Consider the following 24,388-nt stretch of genomic DNA (forward strand, 5'->3'; position numbering starts at 1 on the left):
CCTGTCTCCCCCACTCCCCCCCATCATGTGCACATCACCCCCCCCCCTTGCCCGCCTTCTGGCTGTACACACCACCCACCTGCAAAGCAGGCAGCCTCGCTCCCTTTGCTGTGTACACAGCTTTGGCACACCAGCCCCCTCCCAGCCACCAGAGCAGGAGAAACTGGGTGGGGGAGAAACTTCCTACTTCAGACTTAAAACAAATAAATAACAAAATATTTACTGAGAGGTTACAGAAAAGATTGACGCAGATCTTGCTTCACACCTACCACCTATAGCCACACCTCACTGTTACTGTATGAAAAAAAGAAAGCCAAAAAAAGAAAAAGAAAAGGAACCTGGTATGCAGTTGTGGTTCCAAATAATAACAACAGTCTGTGCAGGCTCATAAATGCTTCAGAATTGACCAAGAGGAAGCACATGTTTCAAGATGACACAATCTTGTTGCTATAGTCATTCATCTAAGGGAACTCCCACAGGGTAAGGCATAAAACTGCTTAGAGAAAGATAAGAAGCTGCTCAGTGAGTGCTAGTCAGTCAAACGTTGCATTAGATCCCTAACAGATGTCAGCGTGAGCTCCAGTCAAGGTCCCTTCCAGTTCTCTTCTGGATCCCCCAGGAGTACTGCAAGGTGTAACTTGGCCCATATAGGAAGTTTCTATAGACCTTCAAGTACAGGTGCTGGGGCCAGCAGCATGCATGCCTCCCTCTACTCTACCCGACCCCCTGGAGTAGGGGCATCTTGGGGAAGTACTGGTGTGAGCCATGGAGATAGCATTTTCCTGGGTGGGAATGAGAAGCAGATGATGCAGAACCTGAATGACCGTTTGGCTGCCTATCTGGACAAAGTACGTTCTCTAGAAGCAGCCAATGCTCAGCTTGAAAGCTGCATCGTAGAATGGCACAAGAAAAGATCTCATGGGAAGCGGTATGACTTCAATCAGTTTGAGCAAAGCATCGCTGACATGCAAGGACGGGTAAGTGAGAGCTGTATATAGCTGCATCATTCTGCATTCCTCCTTCAGTTTGACAGCTGTCTTTACAGAAATGGAGATTAAATATTATAAATGCTACAGATATTAATGAGAGCTGTCTTGTGTACTCAAGGAGAAAAGTAGGAGATAGGCGAAGGGAAAGAACAGAAGTGAATGTTGGAAAGACCTATGGCATCTAGAGATGAAAATGCATATAGAGATGTTCCTTTTTTTTGGAGGAAAGTTGTGCACTGATCTGCCATGTTTTGCATAATTTGACTTCTTTGCACACTGTGGTAAGCAATACAAAGACAAATTGAAAGGCTGGCAAAATATAGAAGTGTGTTCTTTCAAAGGGAGTAGAATGTAGCCAAGTATTATGGGAGGAAGGGAAGTTGAACTAATGAGAAAAATAGAAAAACAGAAAGAGTATAAAAACCCCCCAGCAGAAGTCATTTGTGAATGTCCTGTAACAGACAGAGATGTTATATAGCTTCCAAATAATCCATATTTGCTATGCTAAACCAAAGAAATCCAATGAATTATGTACAGATAAGTTATAAATATGAATCAGTCAGTAGATGCTCTGTGCACACCATTATCTACAACAGTTTTACCTACTACTTACAATGTCCTTGCAGCAGGCTCTGGCTATTCCAAACATATTTGTAGGCAAGTAATGATGTTGTTCTTGAAAGCACATGACAAAATGAGGTCACTTCAACATTTGTTGTAGCACCGATAAAGGTTATAGGTTTTGGTCAAGTTTACCCAGTGCTCCAGCAAATGACCAAAAAAACCAGAAAGGAGCTCACAATAGGTTTGTCATGGAGTTAGTGGAACCAGAGGTCACACAGGTGACTTTGCGTTTCATTTATTGTGACCTCCATGGTAGATGGTTTTGTAAGAACACATAGACGTGAAAAAGAAGAAAGAATGCTCCATTCTAATTAAGAAAATTGCATGGACAAATTCACTTTGGGATGCTGCTTTCACTGTAATTAAAGGAAGATTTCTGGCTAGCACCATTAGATCCTATCAGCACTCAGCAATAAGCCTGCTAAACTCACAAACTCACGTGGCTACAAATTTAAACATAATATTAATCTGTCTGCATAATAAAACCCATTTAACTCAGCAATCATCTGTGACTAATCAGAGTAATTTAACACTGCCATATAAGACAAGAAACAAAACTACACAACAATGCTGTTTTCAACTTATGAATGCCATTTTTTGTTTGAAATGGGGATGTTAGAATTTCTCATGACCTTGAGAAGTCTTATTCAGAGACACCTGCTAACTGACATTAATCAGCCATTGTTGAAATACAGTAGGGAGGCCAGGGGCTGAATGCAAACACCTTTCTCCCTGCTAAAGGTATTTCCTCCAGGCACAGGATGAGGCATACTGGCCATAGGCAATACATCAGGGAAGCTGGAATTGTCACTGTCTATGCCTGTGCTGGGGATAGGAAAAGACCATCAGTCTTTTGGCTTATTGTTTCAGAACTGATTTCATTTAAAAAAAAGAAACATCTGATCCAGAGATCAATACCTGGCCTACAACTAATCAGATTTTCTCATCTTCCGTGGATTCCAGACCCACAGAATCCAGCAAAGGCAGAATCTTCCTGGGCAAAGAATGGAAGTCAGAAAGATCAAAGGACCTAAAACACTGGATTAATCAGGATAAAGTCTGCAGTGGGAGTTGGACTGTATTTATCATCAAGCATCCATAGGCAGAAAACACTTATGAGAGTCAGAGGTGCTGAGTATGTGGCGGCCCAAAGGCCCTGGCCCCCCTCAAGAAGAGTGCTGTCACCTGAAATGTGTAAAACTTTCTGCATGCCCATCATCTTAGGCCCTGCCCTGGCAAAAATAAAAGTTGGTGCCTATGATGAGAGTAGACTACCTCTTGCCTGAAAACAGCTCACTGTTGAGGATTTTACTGCTATTGTGGTCTTTATAATGAAGATACCTCCTTATAATACAGGCTGACACTTGGATTTCTGAGACTAAGAGCTCCCAGACCAATGGCTCTGCCTACCCTTATTCCAAAACTGGTGACTATTTTATTTGGTTTGGAAACCCTAATTTAAACAATTTTTCCTAATAATTTTTGAGTCCTGATGAGCCCTTGGTTGCTACCTTGGTAAACTCCATGACTGATCTGAGAGGAAGTCTGGATTATGACCATACATTCTGTTCCCATTCCATAATTTCAATATTGCATCTGGTGTTGCAGTGAGGTCATTTAATTTATTTTCTGGTCAGTGTACTTTTATTCCCCATTAAGATACAAATAAATGTAACACTGTAAATATAAAAACTGATTTATAAATCATTTAGAAAGACAGAGCTCATGAGCCAAACTGGCTTGCTAAAGCCCCGGAGACACTGGCTCGCTAAAGCCCTGGTGGGCACTGTTTGTGAGGCTGTCTACGAAGCTGATTTTAGGAAGAATTTGAATATGAATGAGTACACTTGGTAGGCATGATGTGAGCTCTGCACCAACTTACTTAGTGCTTTGCTGTCTCTACCTTCAGTGCCACAAATAATATGATTCATTGAGAGAAATCTAGAGGGCACTGCCTAAAGGCATTTAGAGCAGGGGTTGGCTACCTACAGCAGATGCTGGTGGATTATGGATCACTTTTTTGTGACTCAGGTAGCTGAAATCCACCTACACCCCGTTTGGACACCTAATTAACCAACCTGGATTTAACCTGTCATTTAGATCAGTGATGGAAACTTGTTAACCAGCTGTGGCTCTTTCACAGTCTCTGTAAAGCATCCCGAACAGTTGGGTGCAGGTCTAAGCTGCCAGATGTCCACATTTAAAGTGGCATTCCAGTTGGCAGTCTTCAGCACCCTGTACAAACAAAGACTCAGTTAATACATATACTGGATCCCAAATTAAGCCCTTTTCTTTGTCCTTTCATGGCAGGAGTCATCTATCCTTGTTATTGATTTTCCATACTATGAAATGGTATGGAACTCAGAGCATGAATGGTGCTGTCTGAGTTGTTCTCATTGATGAACTTCCACAGTGTAAATGATGGCCAGATTTATACCGCCCCTCTGCTAAGCCTGGGGCTGCTGCCAAGACAGAAGCCCTGCCAACTTGCTCCTGCTCTACTCATACACCTACACTTAGCAATTATGCAAAACAGACCTTTTAGAGGGGCCCTGAGTACAGAGCACAGCACAGCTTTTCAGTCACTCTGTCTCAGGAGAGCTCAAGAATGGGACTTAGGACCTATATAAGCTATAATTTTTGTGCTTGGCTAGGGATGCAGTATACTCATAGTCTATAATTCTCAAAAAGGGTTTCAATTGCTGTTCTTTTTCTTGTTTCCTGACAAGTTAACACATTCCAGGCAGCCAAGTGCTATTGTATTTTTCAGCTGGTCTTTTTCATGTCTTATGACAAGACCTGAGGTAGGGTGAAACTGCCCATGTGCACTGCCTGCTCAGCATATCAGATGCTCAGTTTTCTCAAATTAAAAGTCAACTTTTGACACTTCAGGATAATTTTGTCATGGTTCAAATTTCCTGGTTCCTTTAAGATTCATTTAGGTGCAAAAGGTGTTATTTGAAAAGCCACTGGGAGTTCACTCAATTTTGCCTTCTTATACTGACATGCTTCACCTTGTTTTCCTATAAAAATATTTAGTGACGGCTGAAGTAGAAATGTCCATGTTTTTCTTTTTCTTTCATAATTGGAAAAGGGCTCACTATATTAGTTTTTAGGAAACTAGATTGTGGGGGTTTCAAATTCAGACTTGTGGCTCAAGCCTACCTCACACTAGTCAGAACTGAAAGCCATCACTTGTTGGTTTTCCCTGCATCTGCTTGAAATAAGCTGATGCTTTTAGTCCTGTTCCTCCTAGGGCAGTTTTCCACATCACAAAAACACTAATGGGATTGTCAAGAATTTGTTACTCCCTGGTGGCACATTCAGTATAGTGGGAGATGAAGCACTGAATGGATAGTGAAGACTGAATACCTGTTTAATTCCCAGAAGACCTTCCTTTCAGGTCAAGAGTGAGATCCATTGACAAGCATCCACTTCCCAGGCTATTGAGACCTTCTGGGCTATGGCTTGGATTCATCAGCCATGTAAGCACATGCCAAACTTCAAGCCCATTATTAGTTCTATCAACTTCAAATGTATTCACTTAGACACAGTTTAATTTCCTTGCTGAAAAGAGAGCTAAGAAAAGTCTTCTCCGGGGCTGTCAAGTCAGATCCTCTAATAAGTACAATATTTTTTCAATTTAGAGAAAAAATAGTAACTGTCATCCTAGACCAATATATGAAACCTGTGTAATATTATTCATGTTCATTGTCAAAAATGGTTAAAATGATTATACTTACTCTGTGGCCAGAAAAATGATATGAAGAAAAAAAAATGTTGAGAATAATGGATAAACAATTTTAAAAGCTCCTAAATGACTTAGGTTCCTAAGTATCATTTTGTCACTTAGGCTCCTAAGCACATAAATTAGAGGACTTGAAGGGTGCCTATGCATGTGCTCCAACACGTTGTAATTAGAACGTGGAGAAGCTGACTCAATCTAGTCTGCTCCACATGAATACTGTAGCATCACTGCAGCATCATATGTATAAGCCCCTGAGGGTTCAAAAATGGCCACGGGAGTGCTTTAACTAAAGCTTGTCAAATGAGTTTTAGTTAAAGCATGCCATGGCCATTTTTAAATGCACAGGGGCTTGATACATATGATGCTGTGGCATTTTAATTAGAGCGGCTCTCCAGGAACCACTCTAATTAAAATGCCTCCCCCCACACCCAAGCACATGTATAGATGGCCAGAAATTTTACCCTAAACGTATTCCTGCAGACAACAGGAACTCCAGAACTTCAGACATCCCCAATATGGAAATGCTGAGCATCCTTGATTTGGCTATGGATATGGTTGACTCTAGATGTATTTTACAGATTCAGGATGGCAAAGTCAACAATGCCAGTGTTCTTCTGCAGATTGATAATGCTAAACTAGCATCTGAAGAATTCAGACTCAAGTAAGTTCTTTCTTTTGTTTGTAAGGAACGGTAACAATTTGTATAAGATTTGTTTCTACTGAAATGCTTGGGTAACATCTGATCAATAAAAATCAATCTACAATATACATCAAAATAAAAGAGAGTAAGATAATAAATAAATAGTAAAATCATGAATGATCATTGAACAATCTTAAGTCACCCTTTTTACAATACGTAGGTCAGGGTGTGAAGAGCAGAGTTTACTGCAGCCACTTAGTTTTTATCACAAAAGGCATTTACAGACTCAACACTAAGTATAAATTAATACTGTCTTGCACCCCATCCTCTGTCATTCTGTCTCCCATGGCTGTCAGATTATTCTTCCTGACAAATAGCTGCCCCTTTCCCTCAGTAATCTCTCCTGTTTCCCACAGTTGTGTTGCAAGATTGACTGGTGCCTGCTGAACCTCTAGGGCAGTGGTTCTCAAGCTTTTTTTTTTTTTTGCGGACCACTTGAAAATTGCTGAGGGTCTCGGAGGACCACTTAATCTCCATCATCAGAAAAAATAAATCAAGTGCAGAGCCAAGTACAGATATTCTTGGTTGGTCCACAACCTTTCTGTGGACCACCTAAATGGAGCTCGCGAACCAGTGGTGGTCCGTGGACTACAGTTTGAGAACCTCTGCTCTAGGGTACAGTTTCATCCCGCAACACATTGTATTGAGAGTTTTATCTGAACAAGAAACCTGAATGGTTTAGCTTAGAGATGCTGAACCTCTGGCCCATGGGCCAAAAGTGACCCACAGAGATCTGGCACCTGGCTTGTGGGGCTCTCCAAGGTTCAGGACATTTGGCAGCAGGGGAGCAGTAGCCATTAATATGGCCACCTTCCCACCTGCCAAATTCCCAAACCCCAAGCCCTTCACAATCATCAGAGCTGGGCTGTAACCCAATTCCCCTGTGGGGCCAGGCCACACTCCATTCCCCCTGCCCTCCTGTTGGGCCAGTTGGAGCTAGGCCATTATCTCCTGCCCTCCTACCTCTCCTTCCACTCCAGGGCTGGGTCATGCCTCCTTCCCTCTGCAGGGCTGGGCAATGTCTCCTCCCCCCACATGTGTACTGGGCCAAGCCACACACCTTTCCTCCCACAGGGCTGGGTTGGAGCTGGGCCATACCCCTTTCTCCCCCTCTGTGGGGCTGGGCCACCCTCCCTGCCCACCCATGGGGTTGGGTTGGAGTCAGGGTGCCCTCTTCCGTAGAGGCAGATGGTGCCTGCCACATCTGCCCCAGGGACAGGATCAGGACCACCAACCCAGATTCAGCCCATAGACAGACCAGGCACTACTCATCTAGCCTTCTGAAGCAAAATGTTGAACACCACTTGTCTAGCTGGGATTGAAAATTGCCAAACAAAAATATGTACAGGATGGGGTTTTACAATATTGTAAGCTGGATTCTAAACAAAACTGAATAATTCCCTCCTTTCTGCAAAAGATCATCAGTCATTAAAGTGGCCTTACCATCCTTAGGCAATAAATAAGAAAATTACTCTTTTCTTTTAAGACTCAACCCCCCTCCCCATTATAGATTGATACTGTACCCCCTGTACTTTCTCTGCACTTCTTTTCCATTCCTTTCATTTCCTTTCCCTTCATTAGTAGTTAACTAGATATACCATTCAGTGGCTTCCCAAAAACTGGAACAGTGGAAAATGCTTCCATGGAAAGGAAAGTTGTCCGTGATGAGATTATGGTGTGATTATCACATTCTGACATGCAGCTGAGGAATTAGTTGTAGAAGTTTCAGTAGCGAATTCAGATGGTACAGAAGGTTTGTTATATCGTATCTGAGACTGGGGAGAAAGCAGGGGAACACAGACTCTTCCAGACTGAAGGCAAAACTTGAAGGTCTTTTGTGAGGTATTTTCTTTGAGTCTAGTTTCCTAAATACAGTAAATTTCAGGAGTTGTTTTAAAAGGAGCATAATTAGCTAGCTTTGGAGCACAATCTTTCCCTTGGTCCTTTCTTCTAGAATACATGGTGATTACTTTTGAACAGACTGCAGAAGGCATTATATTCTGCATGTTATATGAAAAGGATTGTGTAAAGTTTTAGAATTTATGGATGTGTCTACATGTACTTTTACACGTGCCTAAACTTAATGTGTATTTGCCTAATGTGCATTAAGGCATTTTAGGTATGTGTGTACACGTGTATGTGCTAAGGCACATTAATGCGGTGTGCAGACCAACTTGGGACGAAAGTTAGCCCTAAGTCACTTGACTTACACAGCATTGATGTGCCTTAGAGTGTCCATATGTGCGTTAAGGCATTTTAGCTATTCATGCTTAAATTTGATATGTGCTTTTACAGGTATCAAATTTAGGCACAAATAGCTAAAAATTGTCATTTTTAAGGCTCATTAAGGGTGCACATGTGTAGACCTGTGTGCTTAATGTGCCTTAAAAAATGGCTAATGCATCTTAAATCAGCACATGTAGACACACCCTTTGAAAAATGTCTTGTTAGTGCTGTGCAAACATGATGAATGCTAGTATGTGAACAAAGAAATGAAAGAAAACCCCACTTTGGTTTATTTTCCCTTAGCATCAAAAAGTGTGGTGTGGTGAGGAAAAAGAATTAAATAATAGTACAACAGAGTTAATTGTTCAGAATTTCTGAAAAATAGAAAGTATATGTTTTAGAAAGAGTATATAGTTTTTCCAAATTCCACACCTTCTCTCACAAAAGATTTCATTGCCTCTGCTTCTCTTTGATGCTATTTGTAGAGATCTCAGCACCTGACCTGGTTTCAACAAGCATGTTTTGCTTCCTCTTTCCTGATAAAGGTATGAAGCAGAAAAATACCAAAGGCAAGGAGTGCAATTTGACGTTGAAAACTTGCGTAAGGAACTTGACAACCTGACCATTGTGACAACAGACCTGGAAATGGAAATTGAAGGTTTGAGGGAAGAGCACATACTCAGGAAGAAAGACCATGAGGCGGTAGGAAGTGTTCTAGCCCTTAACACATCCTGTAATACAGTTCTTTTGCTGATAGGTGGTAAAAATTGGCTTATACGTGGGGTATATAATTCTGGGTTCATAATGTTCAAAGAGAGCTAGATCATACCCAAAAATTTGCATTTACACATAATCTAATAGATTGGAGTTCTCTAACTCTAATTTCAAGTAAGACATCCACTCAATTTTGGCCTAAGAAAAGTTCACTATTACCTCATTTGTAAAATAAAATAGTAATACTTCCCTATTTTACTGAAATGTTCTAAAAAATAATTATACATATACTGACTGCAGAAGTACAGTAGCTGCAGATAAAACCAGTAACCTATAAGCATTATCTTTAGCTGCTCCCTTAGTTCTTATAATCAACACAATAGATAAGAATAACATGAAGAAATTATCCAGATAATATAGGGTGTCTAGACATGACCAGCAACACCGCTCAGGCACATTGTAATTACAGCACATTGGAGCAAACTCAACCAAGTCTGCTGAAGCATGGTAATTACCGTGCCAGACTCCAGCATCTCAATCAGCATCCCCATGCTGAAAAATGTCAGCAGGGGTGCTTTAACTAAAGCTCATCTGATGAACTTTAGTTAAAGCACCCTTGCTGCCATTTGTCAGCATGGGGATGCTGATACACGAGACACTCCAGGTGCTTTAATTAGTTCAGCTCTCTAATTAAAGAGCCCCTCCCCAGTACATGTACAAATGCCCATAGTGTTTCCTAAGGTATGAAATTATCACTATTGTTAATTTCAATCTCATATTAACCCTTATACCCTGCAGTTGAGGATTACTTTGAGATTGTTGGGTTTTCTGCACCCAAAACTCAAAACGAATATTAGTTAAGGGACTCGGGGATGATGAACTCTGGAGAAGTCAAAATTAAAATAAATTATTTCATGAACCTCTGCAAGATGAAACAAGGCATTTTTCCAAAGATCTAAATGCAATTAGTGAGATCAGAACCCTTTGGAATTAAAACTGACCATTCTTAATTCTCACATTGTTCTAGTGCTGTGTGCTATTGTCCCCACACTGCTATGCCAGTACTTGATCATGTCTTCTTCATTCAGAAACTCTCAGTCATTACCCACTGAAGTACTTAAACACCATGGCTAAGTACAGGCATTCAAAAAGCCTGAGGCTGAATGGATACAGTCTTCATGGGTTAGTTTAAACTGCATAGATTGAACTGATAAGCAAGTGAACAGACATTCAGATTTGTTCTGGCAATACAGCCACATGTCTGCAATGTATTAGGACGGAAGTGGGGGGTGCTAAAGCATGCCTCCCTGGTTGCCAGGAGCAGGCAGCTTGGGCCAAGCCTAGCTTGCCCACCCTGCAAGAAGGGATTTGCTGGGGAGGTGCAAAGCATCCTGGGATGCTGCGGGGGTTGTAAGTCAACTTGAATCTGGGAAGTAATCTGGGATAGAAGTTCAGTAAACTGATTTAACCTAATCAGTTAAGTCTGATACTACATCCACCCAGGTTTATCTTAAACTGGTTTCTGTCATTTTGAAAGTGGTTTATGTGCACTGAACTTCTGTTGTGTTATAGATTTTAGCTGGTTTCTGATCACTTATACTGGTTTATGTGTAACTTCTGTCCCTAGCCCATGAGTAGAGCTCAGGGGTGGATCCAGGGCACTAAGGGGAGTACAGTTGCACTCTTTTATGGTTGTGCAATGCATGCACAGTGAGCACAGCTTGTTGTTGTGGGCTTCTGCTGGATCCATCACTTTGTCTTGGCTCTGGAGCCCAGGAGGTGAGTAACACCACTGCTTGTCCTCCTACTTTCCCTTGCTGTTGAATTCAGCGGGGGGGGGTGTAAAAGGAAGGGGGAAAAAGCACCCCCTGGGCTTCAGAGTCACACCAAAGCTGTGACTGTAGCAGGAACCCATGCCAATAAGCGGGTAAGCTCAGAGAGCTCACTGTGAAAGTGTCACATAGCCAAAGAATGTGTGGCCACACACCTTACTGCCCTCCTGGATCCACCCATAGTGGAATTCTTTTCATTCCTGGTCATGCAAGTGGCTATTTTTTGGTTTACAGACAGGTATGAATTTTATTCTTAGATGCAGAGACCTGTGCACATAGATGACTACATGTGCAATAGTCCATGCACTGGCCATGTTCATACCCAGACACATGCATGCAGTCCTTGTTGATACATGGTGGTATCCGCCACTCAAAACTTGTGACTAGCAGTTGTTAGATTCATGCGGAGGACGCTTCTGTGTTTTAGCCCCCATCACCAGGCAGCTAGGGAATCAGAACTCCCTGTCCAGGGAATCAGGGTTCCCATAGAACCTGGGACTTGGGGCTCCCTGTCCAGAGGTGGTTTGAATTCTGTCTCCTTGAGTTTCCACTACAGCAATTTAACCACCATGCCACAGGTGAAGCATTCTCCAAGCTCTACTCTGGTTCTCCTTTTAAAGCTGGTCCCCTGGCCCTGTATATCCTGCTTCCCTGAAAAATGGTCTAACCACCAATCCATTATCCCAATTGGCATTATCCTGATCTCTCTCCAGCTTTCCCTTTGAAATGGGCTCACTGTGGAGCCCAAAGAAGTGCATATGTGGAGTCAGGAGGAAGGGAGCAAGCCAGAGGGCATGCTTTTCAATGAGGTTATCACACTTTAGAAAGAAAGGGGGCCTGCCTTCCAACCTGGGCCCCCCTCCTCCTAATGAGGTTGGGCTGTTTATCCAATCAATATTAAATGCAAGGTTTAGGGGACAACTTAGACCAAGGCCTGGGCACTAGGCTATTGGGGTAAAAGACAGGAATGTCACTGTTCTCCCATAGTCCTCTGGCATCTAAGACCAGCAAGTTATGACTTTTCTGTAACTAAAAGTTTAGGATTTACTCAGCCTCACACACATACGTGGCAATCCTATTTTACCAAGCAGCTTCCCAGCCAGAAAACAGTAACTGAACATGATTAGGGGCCCCACATAGGCTTGAACATGCAGAGCTGAATTGCAAACTATATGTAAGTGCCACAAACTGCACGTCTGTGGCTGCATATACACCATTTAGGTATATATGTGTATATCAATAAAAATAAATAGGATTCTTCCCTAAGTATCTTACTTTGTGATTATAGTGTACTATTAAGTAGAATAGAAAGTCAAAGACTAGACAAGTGAGACTTCCCTTAGCTGGTTTCCTTGCATACCTAGTAATGAATAACTAAGGTATAACAAGTCTAGGAAGCTGGACACACTAAAACGACTTGACGGTGTCCAATCAGTCTGCATTTTGGAGGCTGTAGTGTCATGTCCTGGAGTGCTGCTTTTTCTGGGTGCTTTTGAAGTGGTATCAGTGTGTGCTACACTGGAAGGAATGTTGTCACACCTGCTTGACTTGTTCTATAATCATCTTGTTTACACAGTAGTTATATATTTTAATCTAATTGTTCCTCTAGCAATTACATAGAACTTTTTTAGCAACCTCGCCTAAACTTATCATTTCATAAGTACTAACATCTATCTACATGAAACTACATGAAATTACAACTGGACTTAAATGATCCTGCCCAATATGAAGTTCCTTCAGATAAACATTGAAAGTTCCAGTGCTTGTTCTTGTGTCATGCTCCTAGAAATCTTTCAAAAACAGGCTCCATCATCAGTTTTTGGTTGAATTCTCTGGCTTATTCCTACAGCAGGAGAAGGAACAGAAGCGGACCATTGGTTTGGCCATGTCATGCTATTACACGGCGTTTTTCCTTTCTGGCTTGAGCAAACACCCTTCAGCTCAAAAATTCATGGAAACATTTTAAATCAACTAATCAAAATGTTGCTGAACTTTTGTAGGAGATTTTGAACTCTAGCTGTTTCAGATTTTAGATGAATAGATATGTTAATTCTTATTGTAGCCCTATTAACTTATAAGCCTTTTAATCTAGTGGTTCCCAGCCTTTTCAGTTTCAAGGTAGCCCTCCTTAGACTCAAGGCACCCTTTAGACACAAGGCACCCTCCATACCTTTTATGAATTGAGCAGCATCCCATTCCAAAAACTAACTTATTTATTACAGTGCTTACCTTCTTGCAGAGGGGCTGGGCAGTGGGATCGGGGGTACAGCCAGGTAAGGAAAAGCCAGAGCCTGCACTTATTTGCTTATCTCCTCACCCCTGGCTTATCTCCTCAAACCTTGGGGCACCATTCAGAGGACCCTGCAGTGCCCCTCGTTGCCCTAACATTCTGGCTGAGAATCACTAGCTTAATGACTTAAATGGCATGGGTCTGAAGAAAATGAAGAAGACCTGATTGGGTTTGGCATTCACACTGTTAAAAAACACAAGATTCCTTTTCAATAAAGGCCATCAACCTCTTTCTCATGAACATCTTAGTGTTTTGTCACATGTTTTGCAGATTAAATATTTGTTGTACCATATACATATAAGAATCCTACTCATTTTTCAGGAAGCAAATGCCCCACCTAGGGAATATTTCAGCTAGACTAAAAGTAGTCTCCTTTCTACCCAATCTGAATTCCCTAATTATTTGAGAACTTCCATAATTGTCTAGGTTCTTCTGTGTGCTCGCTGTAGCTGGTTCCTTATGAAGTTGTATGCTATAATGGTGTTTCATAGTGGTGGGTCTGAAATTTAAAATGAACAATCAGATTAGTAAACACGTCAGTCTAGATGTTTGTTACTCTATAATTATAAATAAATAATTACTGCAGGCAGTGCACCTGCCTGGCTGAACACAGGGATGGAGTTAACATACAGGCCTGTACCAACAATTTTAGTGTGCACAATGTATAGGCTGGTAAGAGTCTTTCTGCATGAAATGTAAAGTGTGCTATAAAGTGATTTTACTTGTCCCTTGAATGAAATTGCAAGAAGGAGTCTTTTAAGATTGTCAGGTCCAAGCAGCATAGGTGCGAGTATAATGATTAACTCATTAGAATGAAAAAAAAAATAGTGCTACTTACTGGGCACGTCTACACATTCATTAATGCACCTTAGACACTGCACATTTAGTTTAGTATTTCTTTAATAAAGTACTAACTAAATGTGCAGTATCTAAAATTACTGCACAGTAGTGCTGGCACACAGTTGTTTAGTAATGCTTACTGGTCATTAGCCTAATAACGTGGTGCAGTTGGCTATTAGCAAGTTTTTTGCTGTGACACGCTACTGCGCTGTGTTATCAGGCTAATGCACAGTAAGTGTCTCACGTAGACATGACCAATGAGGATGGGAATGGATGGGATAAGATGGTAATGAGAATTTTTTCTCCCCCTTTTCATAAATACATCACAAATAATTATTTCTTATCCTCTGCTAATCCGAGTAGGATATGCACAAACAACGTTCAACCAAGGATGTCACCGTTAATGTGAAGGTGAAAGCAACACCACCAGAAGATTTGGCCAAGATTCTAGCAGGGATAAGAGAGGATTATGAAGCCATTATTGAAAAGAACCGCCAAGGCCTTGATGTCTGGTACAAAGAGCAGGTAACAGAGAGCTACACAAACTTCCTTCTGATAATTTTAACAGACAGTCTATTTTTATAAAGGGTATATCAGTATCAGTAAACTTTTCACTTGCTTTTGCTCCATAGACTTCAGCAGCATCCCTGGCAGTGACCACCAGCCCAGAACAAATACAGAACAATGACAAAGAGATCAAGGACCTGAAGCGCATTTTCCAGACACTGGAGATTGAGCTGCAGGCACAGTTAAGCAAGGTACCAGCCAAAGAAAGCAATGGCAGGTCATTTGTATTCAATAACTTCTTCAGGAACCTGTGACTTGGGCTAAATTTTGTTCTCATTTACACCCTTGCATCTTTGACTTCCATGAAGTTATAGGACCATAAGTGCATGACGTATATTTCAAAGTGCAATGTGTGTTCTGGATTTCCTTTGCAGAGGTTAATAACAAGAAATAATGTGGCCTTTAAAGACCCTATTAACACTATACCCAGAAAGAAAAAGCATTTCTAAGATATGACTTGGACTGTATTTATGTTTACTCAGTCTTTGTGAGGAGGAGTTTTAAGTTGATTATGATTAATACCTGAGAAAGGCATGATCAATGACCATTTCAAAGCAGTTTCATGCTAGCATAATTCCATTTGAAAACAAAGGAGTTGCCCTGTTGTAAAACTGGATGAGCAGAGTGGTGAATCAGGCCAGAAACATGCTATTACTACATTACCATAAATAATAATTCTTGTGAGGATTAGTTATAATTCTGGATATCATCACAAGTTCATTCCTATGTTTCATTAAAGGAAGACCCAGTAAGAAGAAACGAGGCTTTAGCAAGGGGAATAGGGATAGGTTGATTTATGCTCCATTTCTACAAACAATTATGTACATGAAACATTTTACTTGTGTGACCTATCCTGAATTCACAAAGATAGTCATGAGTGTGACTAAGGGTTTGACAGACTGGAACCCTGGGATCCTACATGTGTGCGGAGTCTGCTGGAGCGTGAAAATTGACACGCTCCGGCAACCTTCTGTGTCACATGTATCAGTGTCACTGTGCATCTCCCCGCTGAAAAAATGGTGGCAGAGCACTTTGAAATAAAACACGTTTGATGAGCTTTAGTTCAAAGCACCCTACCACCATTTTTTCAGCACGGGAATGCCCAGGGATGCTGATACATGTGATGTGCGGCTCACCCATTAGTGCAGCTCACTGATTAAAAAGCACCCATGTCCTAGCATGTGTAAAAATTCCCATTATGCTTGCAAGTTCTTCTGGTTACAGACCATGTCTTTAGGCATTTTTGTGCAGCACCTGACACATTACGGCCACCTCAGAAATAACAAGAATGGTTTTATCTGCTCTTTCAGAAACATGCCCTGGAAGATACCTTGTCTGAGACCCGAGCTCACTATGCCTCTAGGCTGCAGAATATACAAGAGTTCATCTCTAAATGTGAGGAAGAACTGAGTGAGCTCCGTCATGATGTCAGGTGCCAAAGCAACAAGTACAAGGTTCTTCTTGGGATCAAAACCCGCCTGGAGAAAGAGATTTCCACTTACCAGCTGCTGTTGGAGGGAAGGACTGATGAGTAAGGCAAAGTCAGGCTGATCTGAGCAGAGTCGTCATGTTCATGTGATTTTTGTATTTGTATTTACTCAAGTGTGAAATTGTGGAAGAGGCAAGGATTTTTGCTGGTGATATCTTTTATTGGCTCAACTGCATGTTTGGGATAAAGCTAAACAAGAATGCTTTACCATGTATTTGATCCAACAAAAATCCTTGCCTCTTGCCTAATTCTTGGACCATCACAGTTGCAACATCACTCCAACACTACTAAAACTCATAATAAGAATCTGTCTTTTTATGTGTACAGACCATAATTAAAAGCATATGAGATACTAATTGATAAAGGGGCTTGGGCATGGAGACTCACTCCAGACAAGCTGGAAATTTCACTAAAATGCATAGTTATTTGGACTAAATATTAGTTTGCTTTATGTACCTAAATACACATACACAGCATGCAATTGTAGTTTCTGGCACTTCCATACAGTTTGCGATTACACACTGTTGGCAAATAGATTTGCCGTACCTGCATACCTGCTGGAAGTAAAACGGAGAAGGCAGAAGGGCCCTCCCACCTTTTTCCAAATATGCTAGTGGTTAGGGCAGTTGCCTAGGAAGTAGGACACCTACATTCTAGTGCACCCTCACCCAGACAGAGCTGGAACATCTATCCTGCTTTCCAGAAGGTTGCTATAACAGACATTGCCTTGCTCCCCCTCCAGTCTGCTTCTTGAACTTAATCCTCTACTTGCTGCGTTTCGTATTTCTTAGATAAATATCACAGGGGAAGTTCTTGCCCCATTGGAGACAGGAGCCTAGGATAGAACGTAGGTCCTCTCCTGCCAGGGCAGCATTCATCTCATTGAGGCACAAGCCTTCTGTTTTGGGCTCTTCCTTTGGCCTAGCTTCAAGAGCAGGGGCAGAGAAGGCTTTCAGAAATACCTAGACCATGGCCTAGTGGTTAAAGCAATTTGCTAGCAAGCAGAAGATGCAGCTTCAAACTTCTGGGTGGATGGAATCTAAAATCTGCGTCTCTTGCTCTCTGGGCAATTGCCCTAGTCACTAGTCCATTAAGCTAAAAGGTAAGAGGGTTTCTTCACCTAAGATGGTTCTTTTGTGGCTAAAACTTCAGGACTTACCTGGCCTTATAGACATATATGAACAATAGTATTTCACCATGCTGCTGCTCAACCAAAGCCCATCCCAACTGGGCATATTTAGCTAGCAGGCACACCTGGGCTTACTCAAGAAGAGGTGAACTGCATACTTTGTGTAGTCATACAAACAAAAATCAGTTCTGCAGCTGTGCGCACCATTTAGGAGCATAAGAGGAAATAGGATTTAGTCCTTTAGATCTTTTCATCCCAGTTTATAGATCAAAAAAAAAAAAGCAAAAAGCTTGGAGGACAGTTTAGATAGGTTTTGGATAAACATGAATCTCACCATGAAGTTTTGCCCCTTACTAATGGACTGTGTACTTTATCCATTTCTGATGCATATGGATCTCAGCATTTAGAAACCTCTGGGCCTCCCAGTCCTTTCTGCTACCAGGAAATACAGAATCTGTTATCAATACAATGAAACCTGGGAATTAATAAACCAGACGAGGGAAAGTTCTTTGTGATACTAATAGAGGAAAATCATAGGGAGATGGGACAAATATCAAACTTCCTAGCAGCACTCTGAAGGGTCCTAACTCTACCCATATAGAAAGCTCAAAATAAAATATAACATTTCTCATAAGTAACCATAATGTGAACAAGACAGGGCTATTTGGGCAGAGGAAGAATTCAAAGAAAGAGTAACTAGACTCAAGAGTAGTGAAGAGTGAACCCCTTCATAGTAAAAAAATGGTTTTTGTCCTTTACATACTGGCACAGTGGTTACATTAACGTACCAAAACATATCCATTCTTTTCTGCTTTTCTTCACAGGATAACAAGGAACTTTGAATCAAGTGCTAAAGGTAAAAACTCCATACTGTATTTTCTTTTTTATAGTGACTGTTTCAATGCTCTTGGAAATTCCTGTCACAATTACCTTAAATTAAATGTATTCGTATGTGGGGGCCTATGTAAGGTTAATGAACCACTTAAGTCCCCACTTAAGCCATATTTTGCCATGAACAAAGTGACGTGTAGCCCTTGCTCAAGAATTAATTTCATGCAGCATGTACCCGTCTGTCAACAGATTACAACCTATTTTTGGAACAGACTTCCCCAATCAGTGAAACGTACTACCAAAAGCTAAACTAAGACCCTCAAGATCCATGAACAGCAGTGTCAACTCCACAAAATCAGCTTGAACAGTGATTCTCAACCTTTTTAGACTCAAAGCACCTCTTAAATTCAAGGCAGCCCTTGGAAAATGCCGGTTCTTAGTTTTCACTCATTTTTTGACTACAGAAAAATAACAAAGCTATTTTCCTGTTATACAGAACCCAGAAAGGACACGGCAGGTCAGAATGGTTTTAACACTGTGAATTTCTGTTTGAAATGTCTGGGTTTATCTTGTGAATTGTGCACACTTAACAGTGCACCCTACAGCACCTCTGAATGGATCTCAAGGCATCCCAGGATGCCACAGCACCCTGGTTGAGAATCACTGAGCTAGAAGATAGCTTCCCTTTGACTCAAAAGAAACATTTGGGAAAGTTTGCCCTTGTTGTCTTAGTGCGGATAGTTTTATTCAGGAGTAAGACTAGAGGCATTCAGTGTCTTATCACAATTATGGATTTGCTAAATCCACTTTAAAACTGGATTTATTCTTGCTCAGAATTAGCCGTATATATTCATTAGCCCTGACTTAGCCTAACCCCAAAGTAACTTTCCAGCAATAGTATAATTAATAGCAAAATTAGCTATTGACTTCAAGGAAAATGTGGCATGTAATACCACTTGGGGATATGGCCCATAAACTGATACATTTCTTATTTCCATTCAGAACATACGGCATCGACTGACCACAGGCTGAAGACAATTGTGCAAGACAGTGTGGATGGACATGTGGTGTCCACCACCATAAATGAGATCCACCAGCTGGAATAAAGCAACATATTACTTGCTGGCTCTGCCAAAACCAGATGTGTGACATGGGACAAGTTCTATCACTGTTTTATATCTCAGTTTCTCCACCTGTAAAATGGGGATGAGTCTGACCTCCTTTGTTAAGTGCTTTGAGATCTATTGAGGATCTCAGTAAGATCTTTGTAAAAGCTAGGTGTCATTATTGCTGTTATTAGTTTGAAGAAAAATTCTTCTAACCATTAAGACATGAAGGACAAGCCATTCAATGAAAATGATCAAGCCATGTAGCTAATGTATGTATCATACATGTCTCACTAGTGCCATGAATCTGCTCATCTCCATCTTCAATTCACTTATTTCTTTGTAAACTAACGATAATTTAAAGTTAATAATTTCCCAAATTTTGTGCCAAATTTGGGTACTTTGTATTTCTTCTTATTGTAAACACAATGTCTCTAAGATAAACTTGTTCCAATTACTTTTATTAGTAGTTAGGGGGGTGTAGAAAAACCATTCAGAAGCCTTTTTGTATTTAGAATCACTGACAGACTCAAGAGGCATGAAGATCTTAAGTTTCTTGAACCTGGATCAGCATAAAAAATACCCAAAAAGTAGTGACAAGGTCACAAAGTGCTATAGGTGCTTATTACCTAAAAAAGGCCCACCTGGTATTTCCTGTGCATAGCTTTTTTAATCTCAGGGTTTTAAACAACATTGCTTTTAGCATTGTTTTAAATTGTATTGGATAAAATGCCCATTGTGGAAATGCTTATTTTCTTCTCCAAGCTTCTGCAACAGGCACCTGCCTCTTAAAATGTTCCTTTCATCACTTGCTATTATTATTATTATTATTATAGATTGTAAATTGTCCAGTGATTTTCTTCACCTTCCCATTCCCAAATTTTCTCTGTGATCCAATTAACCATCACTTGACAGGTACCTTGAAACAGATTCTCATATCTCCCATTGTTGGTGTTGAATAACAGAGATAAAGAGACAGACAGAAAGATGCAATAAGTACTGAGGAGCCAGAGCATGTATCCTGTGAGGATCAGATTTGGTGCGGGGGCAGGGACAAATAATATGGTTGGTTTTTTTCAGTTTAAACATTTTTTCATGCAAAAGAATTTTGGTCAAAACAATTTTTTATGGGACATGTTTGATTTCTTTGACTATTGGAGGTAAGGCAAGGGTTCATTAAAATAGATGAACACTGAACACCTTAGGAGTTTCAGATGCCAAAAATTGAGTACTTTCAGTTTCGTTTTGTGTTTTCAAAAAAACGTAAAAAATGTTTAAAAAGGGGTGTTTGATTAAAACAATGTTTATTATAATCAACATTTTTTTCAAGAAAAAAAGTCCTGACCTACTCTAGTAATAATGAGAAAAAGGGTCTGATGACCTATCTTAATTGTCACTGAAGTCAAGGAAAGCTTTGGTATGCCTGGAAAACAAACTCACAGTCACTGTAGCTAATATCTCCCCACACAGCACATCAGCATATTACCATAGTCATAAGAGGTCATCTCAGCAGTAACGGAACAAGTGGCAATGAAGTGCAATGATAAGCGTAGAATCAGGGAAACAGAATCAACAGGAGTGGCTATTCAAGCTGGGACGACAGGAAAATGGATTAAAGGAAGCAAGACAACACAGAGCATAATAGGTTTTTATGGGTGACACACTCAGTAAACATCTATATCAGACAAAAACATTTTCTTTTGGTCAGTTTCATGTCAACAGGACAGACATTGTAAGTCATTTGTACCAGCTGGTTCTCACTTCAAATGGGCTTGCATATATATTTTGTCACTTGTCTTGCACTGAAACAGGGTTTAACAGAAGGTGAAAACTTCAGCAACTCATGAAAAACGCACTTCTAAAACAAACAAATTCCAGCCCTATGACACAACTGGTTCTTACTGGCATGTCAGAACCAGTTGGTGACCCCCACCCTGGTTGCACAAAGATTTTGAAGTCCTTGAATGAATTACCTAATGCTTTGTCTAAATGGAGTAAAACCGGTAATACTGGATTGGTGACCCTAGGCTAATTCAACCTGTCCTTTCTTAGAGCTCAGCAGACCCAACCAGCCAGACCTGGTACAATGGTACAAACAATATCTGGACAAGAAAACACTGGACTGATTCTAAACATGTTTTTTGCATTACTTTCAGTTATCTTTTAACTTCTCCAATGCAGTGGGCTGCTTTAAATTCTGCTCACGAAGTGAGTCTAGCTCTGCCATCAAAGGATTCCTGTCCACTGGGGAATCCATAGATGTATGCCTGAGGTGGCTTTCAGATGAGACAAAGGGGTTGCTACAGCACCGTGCTTTAATACTTCCTTTTGGACATACTAAAGCACAGTGCAGTGCTGTGTGCATGGGTAAATTCCGCAGTTATGTTGCCGTAACCGTGCACTGTACTGGGGGATCACGCTACTACAGTGACAGAGCTGGTGTTCACATGTAGACCCCTGTGAACATTGTGCCGCTATGTTGCTATAGGGCAATGTGTAGATGCACCCAGGGAGATAAATACTACTATCTTCATTTTACAAATAGCTAAGCCAAGATGCAAAGTTGTGAAATGATTTGTCCAATGTCACAATAGGGACACTGGAAAGCAACAGAGTTAGAAATAGAACTCAGGTCTCAGACTTTTACTTCACTGGGTCATCCAATATACTGCACTAGTTCACTCCCATCAAAAGTCAACTTTACCACACACATACTTTATGATTACCTATACATTTTAAATTATACCTTATGACAAATGGAACAGGAGAGCAGACATTTAATAACAACTTACAAAACTACTGTTATTGAAAGAATCTGATCATAGCAGGAAATACAAGAACAGAGCTCAGATCAACACATTTCTGTGTACTTCATGGTTATATATTTGTTTTTAAATATATATTACTAGAATTGCTTTATATGAAAATATGTATGTTTGGCTTTCTAAAATGTCTAATTGATATCTCTTTAAGAATAGTTTAAATAATGATTGCCCCAGGGGTCAGTCCCAGAGCCAGTTTTGTTCAATATTTTCACCTGGAAGCTGGCATAGAAGTCTACAGATGACACCAAGCTGGGGGGAGTAGTAGACATGCTGGAGGGTAGGGCAAGGATTCAGAGTGACCTTGACAATTTGGAGGATTGGGCCAAAAGAAACCTCATGAGGTTCAATAAGAACAAGTGCAAAGTCCTGCACTTAGAATGGAATAAACCCATGTACCAGGACAGGCTGGGGGCTGACTGGCTAAGCAGCAGCTCTGAACAAAAGGACCTGGGGGTTATAGTGGACAATAAGCTGAATATGAGCCGGCAGTGTGCCCTTATTCCCAAGAAATCTAATGGCATACTGGGCTGCATTGGTAGGAGTGTTGCCAGCAGATCAAGAGAAATGATTATTCCCCTCTATTCAGCACTGATGAGGCCACATCTGGAGTACTGTGTTCAGTTTTGGGCCCCCCAGTGCAGAAAGGATGTGGACAAATTGGAGAGAGTCCATCAGAAGGCAACAACAATGGTTTGGGGGCTGGGGAACATGATTTATGAGGTGAGGCTGAGAGAGCTGGGCTTATGTAGTCTGGAGAAGAGAAGAATGACAGGAGATTTAATAGCAGCCTCCAGCTTCCTGAAGGGTTGTTCCAAAGAGGATGGAGCTAGATCAGAGGCAGGCAAAATGCGGCCTGTGGGCTGGATCATGGAGAGTGTGGAGTTGCCTCCTCTCCGGTTGCCTCCTCTCCTTCCTTCTCCTCCAGAGTTGCCAGGGCCTTGTACCCGTTCTCCAGCTGGACTGTGTTAAGAGCAGCCCTGATTCTGAAGGTGACTGTCTGCCACTCTTCAGTGGAGGGCACTTCCCGAGGGTGTGTGGCCCTGCAGGGAAAGGAAATAGCTATCAATTTCATCCTCCACCTCCCTGATTCCCCTCAGCCTGCTAACCTCCTCCTGGAGCTCCCTCACCTGCACCTCCAGGGCCCTAAGGCGGGCGCCTGCAGGACAGGTGTGGGGATCCCCAATCCATGCCCCCCTGGGCCTTGCTGGGCAACTCCTGCAGGCCAGGGAGTGGGGGGATGCCACCCCACCTATGGGTTCTGTCTGGGTGGAGGCCTCAGACAAGCCCCAGGAAGGCTGCACCCCCCAGGCAGGGGCCCTGGCAGCACTCTGTGTCGACACCATCTTAGGAGTTGCTGCTTGTTTTTAGCTTAGTGCAGTGCCTAATCTGCTGCACGGTTATCTGCTGCATGGCTGGGATCCATACAGCGCATCACAGAGCCTGCCTGACCTGGCCTGGCTTGGCCCCACCCGGCAGCATGCAGTTCCTGGCTGCAAGGCCAGGACCTATACAGTATGGCATGAGGCCAGCCCGGCTCAGCCCAGTACAATACAATTCTGGCTGCAAGGTTGGGACCTACATGGCACAGCACAGAGCCATCTCCTCTGTGCTTTACTGCTTGAATCTATGAATCCATGAAACTTGGGTCCCAGCCATGCAGCGGGAAACTGCATGATACCAAAAGGAGATGGGTTGGGGAGGCCTGGCTCCATGATGTGTCGTGCAGGTCCCAGTCTTGCAGCTGGGAACCGCGTGCTGCCAGGAGGGGATGGGATGGGCTGGGCTAGCTCCTTGATGTGCTGTGTGGGTCCCAGCCTTGCAGCCAGAACCATGTTGTGCCAAGACAGTGGGCTGGCCCTATGCCATGCCATATGGGTCCCAGACTTATATCCAAGAACTGCAGCCAGGAAAGGGACGGTGGGGCTGGCTCACCACCTCCCACCATACCCCCAACACACACCCACACCCTCCTGCTGCTCCCCCACACACTCCTACCCCCCACCATAAACCCACATGGCCACCCCATACCACAGCTGCCACACATAATCCCACCCCCATCATAACCCTCACACACTCTCACAACCCCACCATATCTACACACACACCAACACCCTCCCACACACCCATACGTACTCTCCACCATACCCCAAAACACACCGACACATTCCCACAGCCCTCACACATTCAAATCCCCAGCCCCACTATACCCACACACATCCTCCCACACACTCCCACCCCAACCACATACCCCACACCCACACCCCTCCATACTCATCTCCCACCCTCTCCGACAACCTCACCATACCAACACCCCACACACACCCCTCACACCTTCACACCCACTCCCCAATTTAGCACCGTCAAGGTTGCTCTCGTTTAGAAAACTTATCATGTTAACTTTAGTGTAACTTACATTCAGGAGGGCTACGTGCTAAAGTGAGCAAGAGCCCCCCTGAAACCTGACTTCTGTATTGGGCC

The 24,388-nt window shown here is 42.1% G+C and overlaps 1 protein-coding gene across 1 annotated transcript; it reads left to right on the plus strand.

Annotated features, from left to right (window-relative positions):
- Nucleotides 1-483: 483 nt before the first annotated feature.
- Nucleotides 484-20,968, plus strand: KRT23 (keratin 23). The gene is made up of 8 exons (XM_019506630.1): nt 484-977; nt 5,940-6,022; nt 8,833-8,989; nt 14,327-14,488; nt 14,596-14,721; nt 15,841-16,061; nt 17,973-18,004; nt 18,982-20,968. Exons 1-8 carry the CDS (start codon nt 696-698, stop codon nt 19,083-19,085), a joined length of 1,167 nt encoding a protein of 388 aa, XP_019362175.1. The 5' UTR covers nt 484-695; the 3' UTR covers nt 19,086-20,968.
- Nucleotides 20,969-24,388: the final 3,420 nt, after the last annotated feature.

This window comes from Gavialis gangeticus, unplaced genomic scaffold (genome assembly GCF_001723915.1).
Source record: "Gavialis gangeticus isolate Ggan-Ray unplaced genomic scaffold, GavGan_comp1, whole genome shotgun sequence".
Taxonomy (NCBI): domain Eukaryota; kingdom Metazoa; phylum Chordata; order Crocodylia; family Gavialidae; genus Gavialis; species Gavialis gangeticus.

Coding starts and splice junctions, on each gene's coding strand:
- KRT23 (XM_019506630.1), top strand. CDS start 696: ATGCATGCCTCCCTCTACTCTACCCGACCCCCTGGAGTAGGGGCATCT. Junction 6,023..8,832: donor TCTGAAGAATTCAGACTCAA/GTAAGTTCTTTC, acceptor TTCCTGATAAAG/GTATGAAGCAGAAAAATACC. Junction 16,062..17,972: donor TTGGAGGGAAGGACTGATGA/GTAAGGCAAAGT, acceptor TTTTCTTCACAG/GATAACAAGGAACTTTGAAT.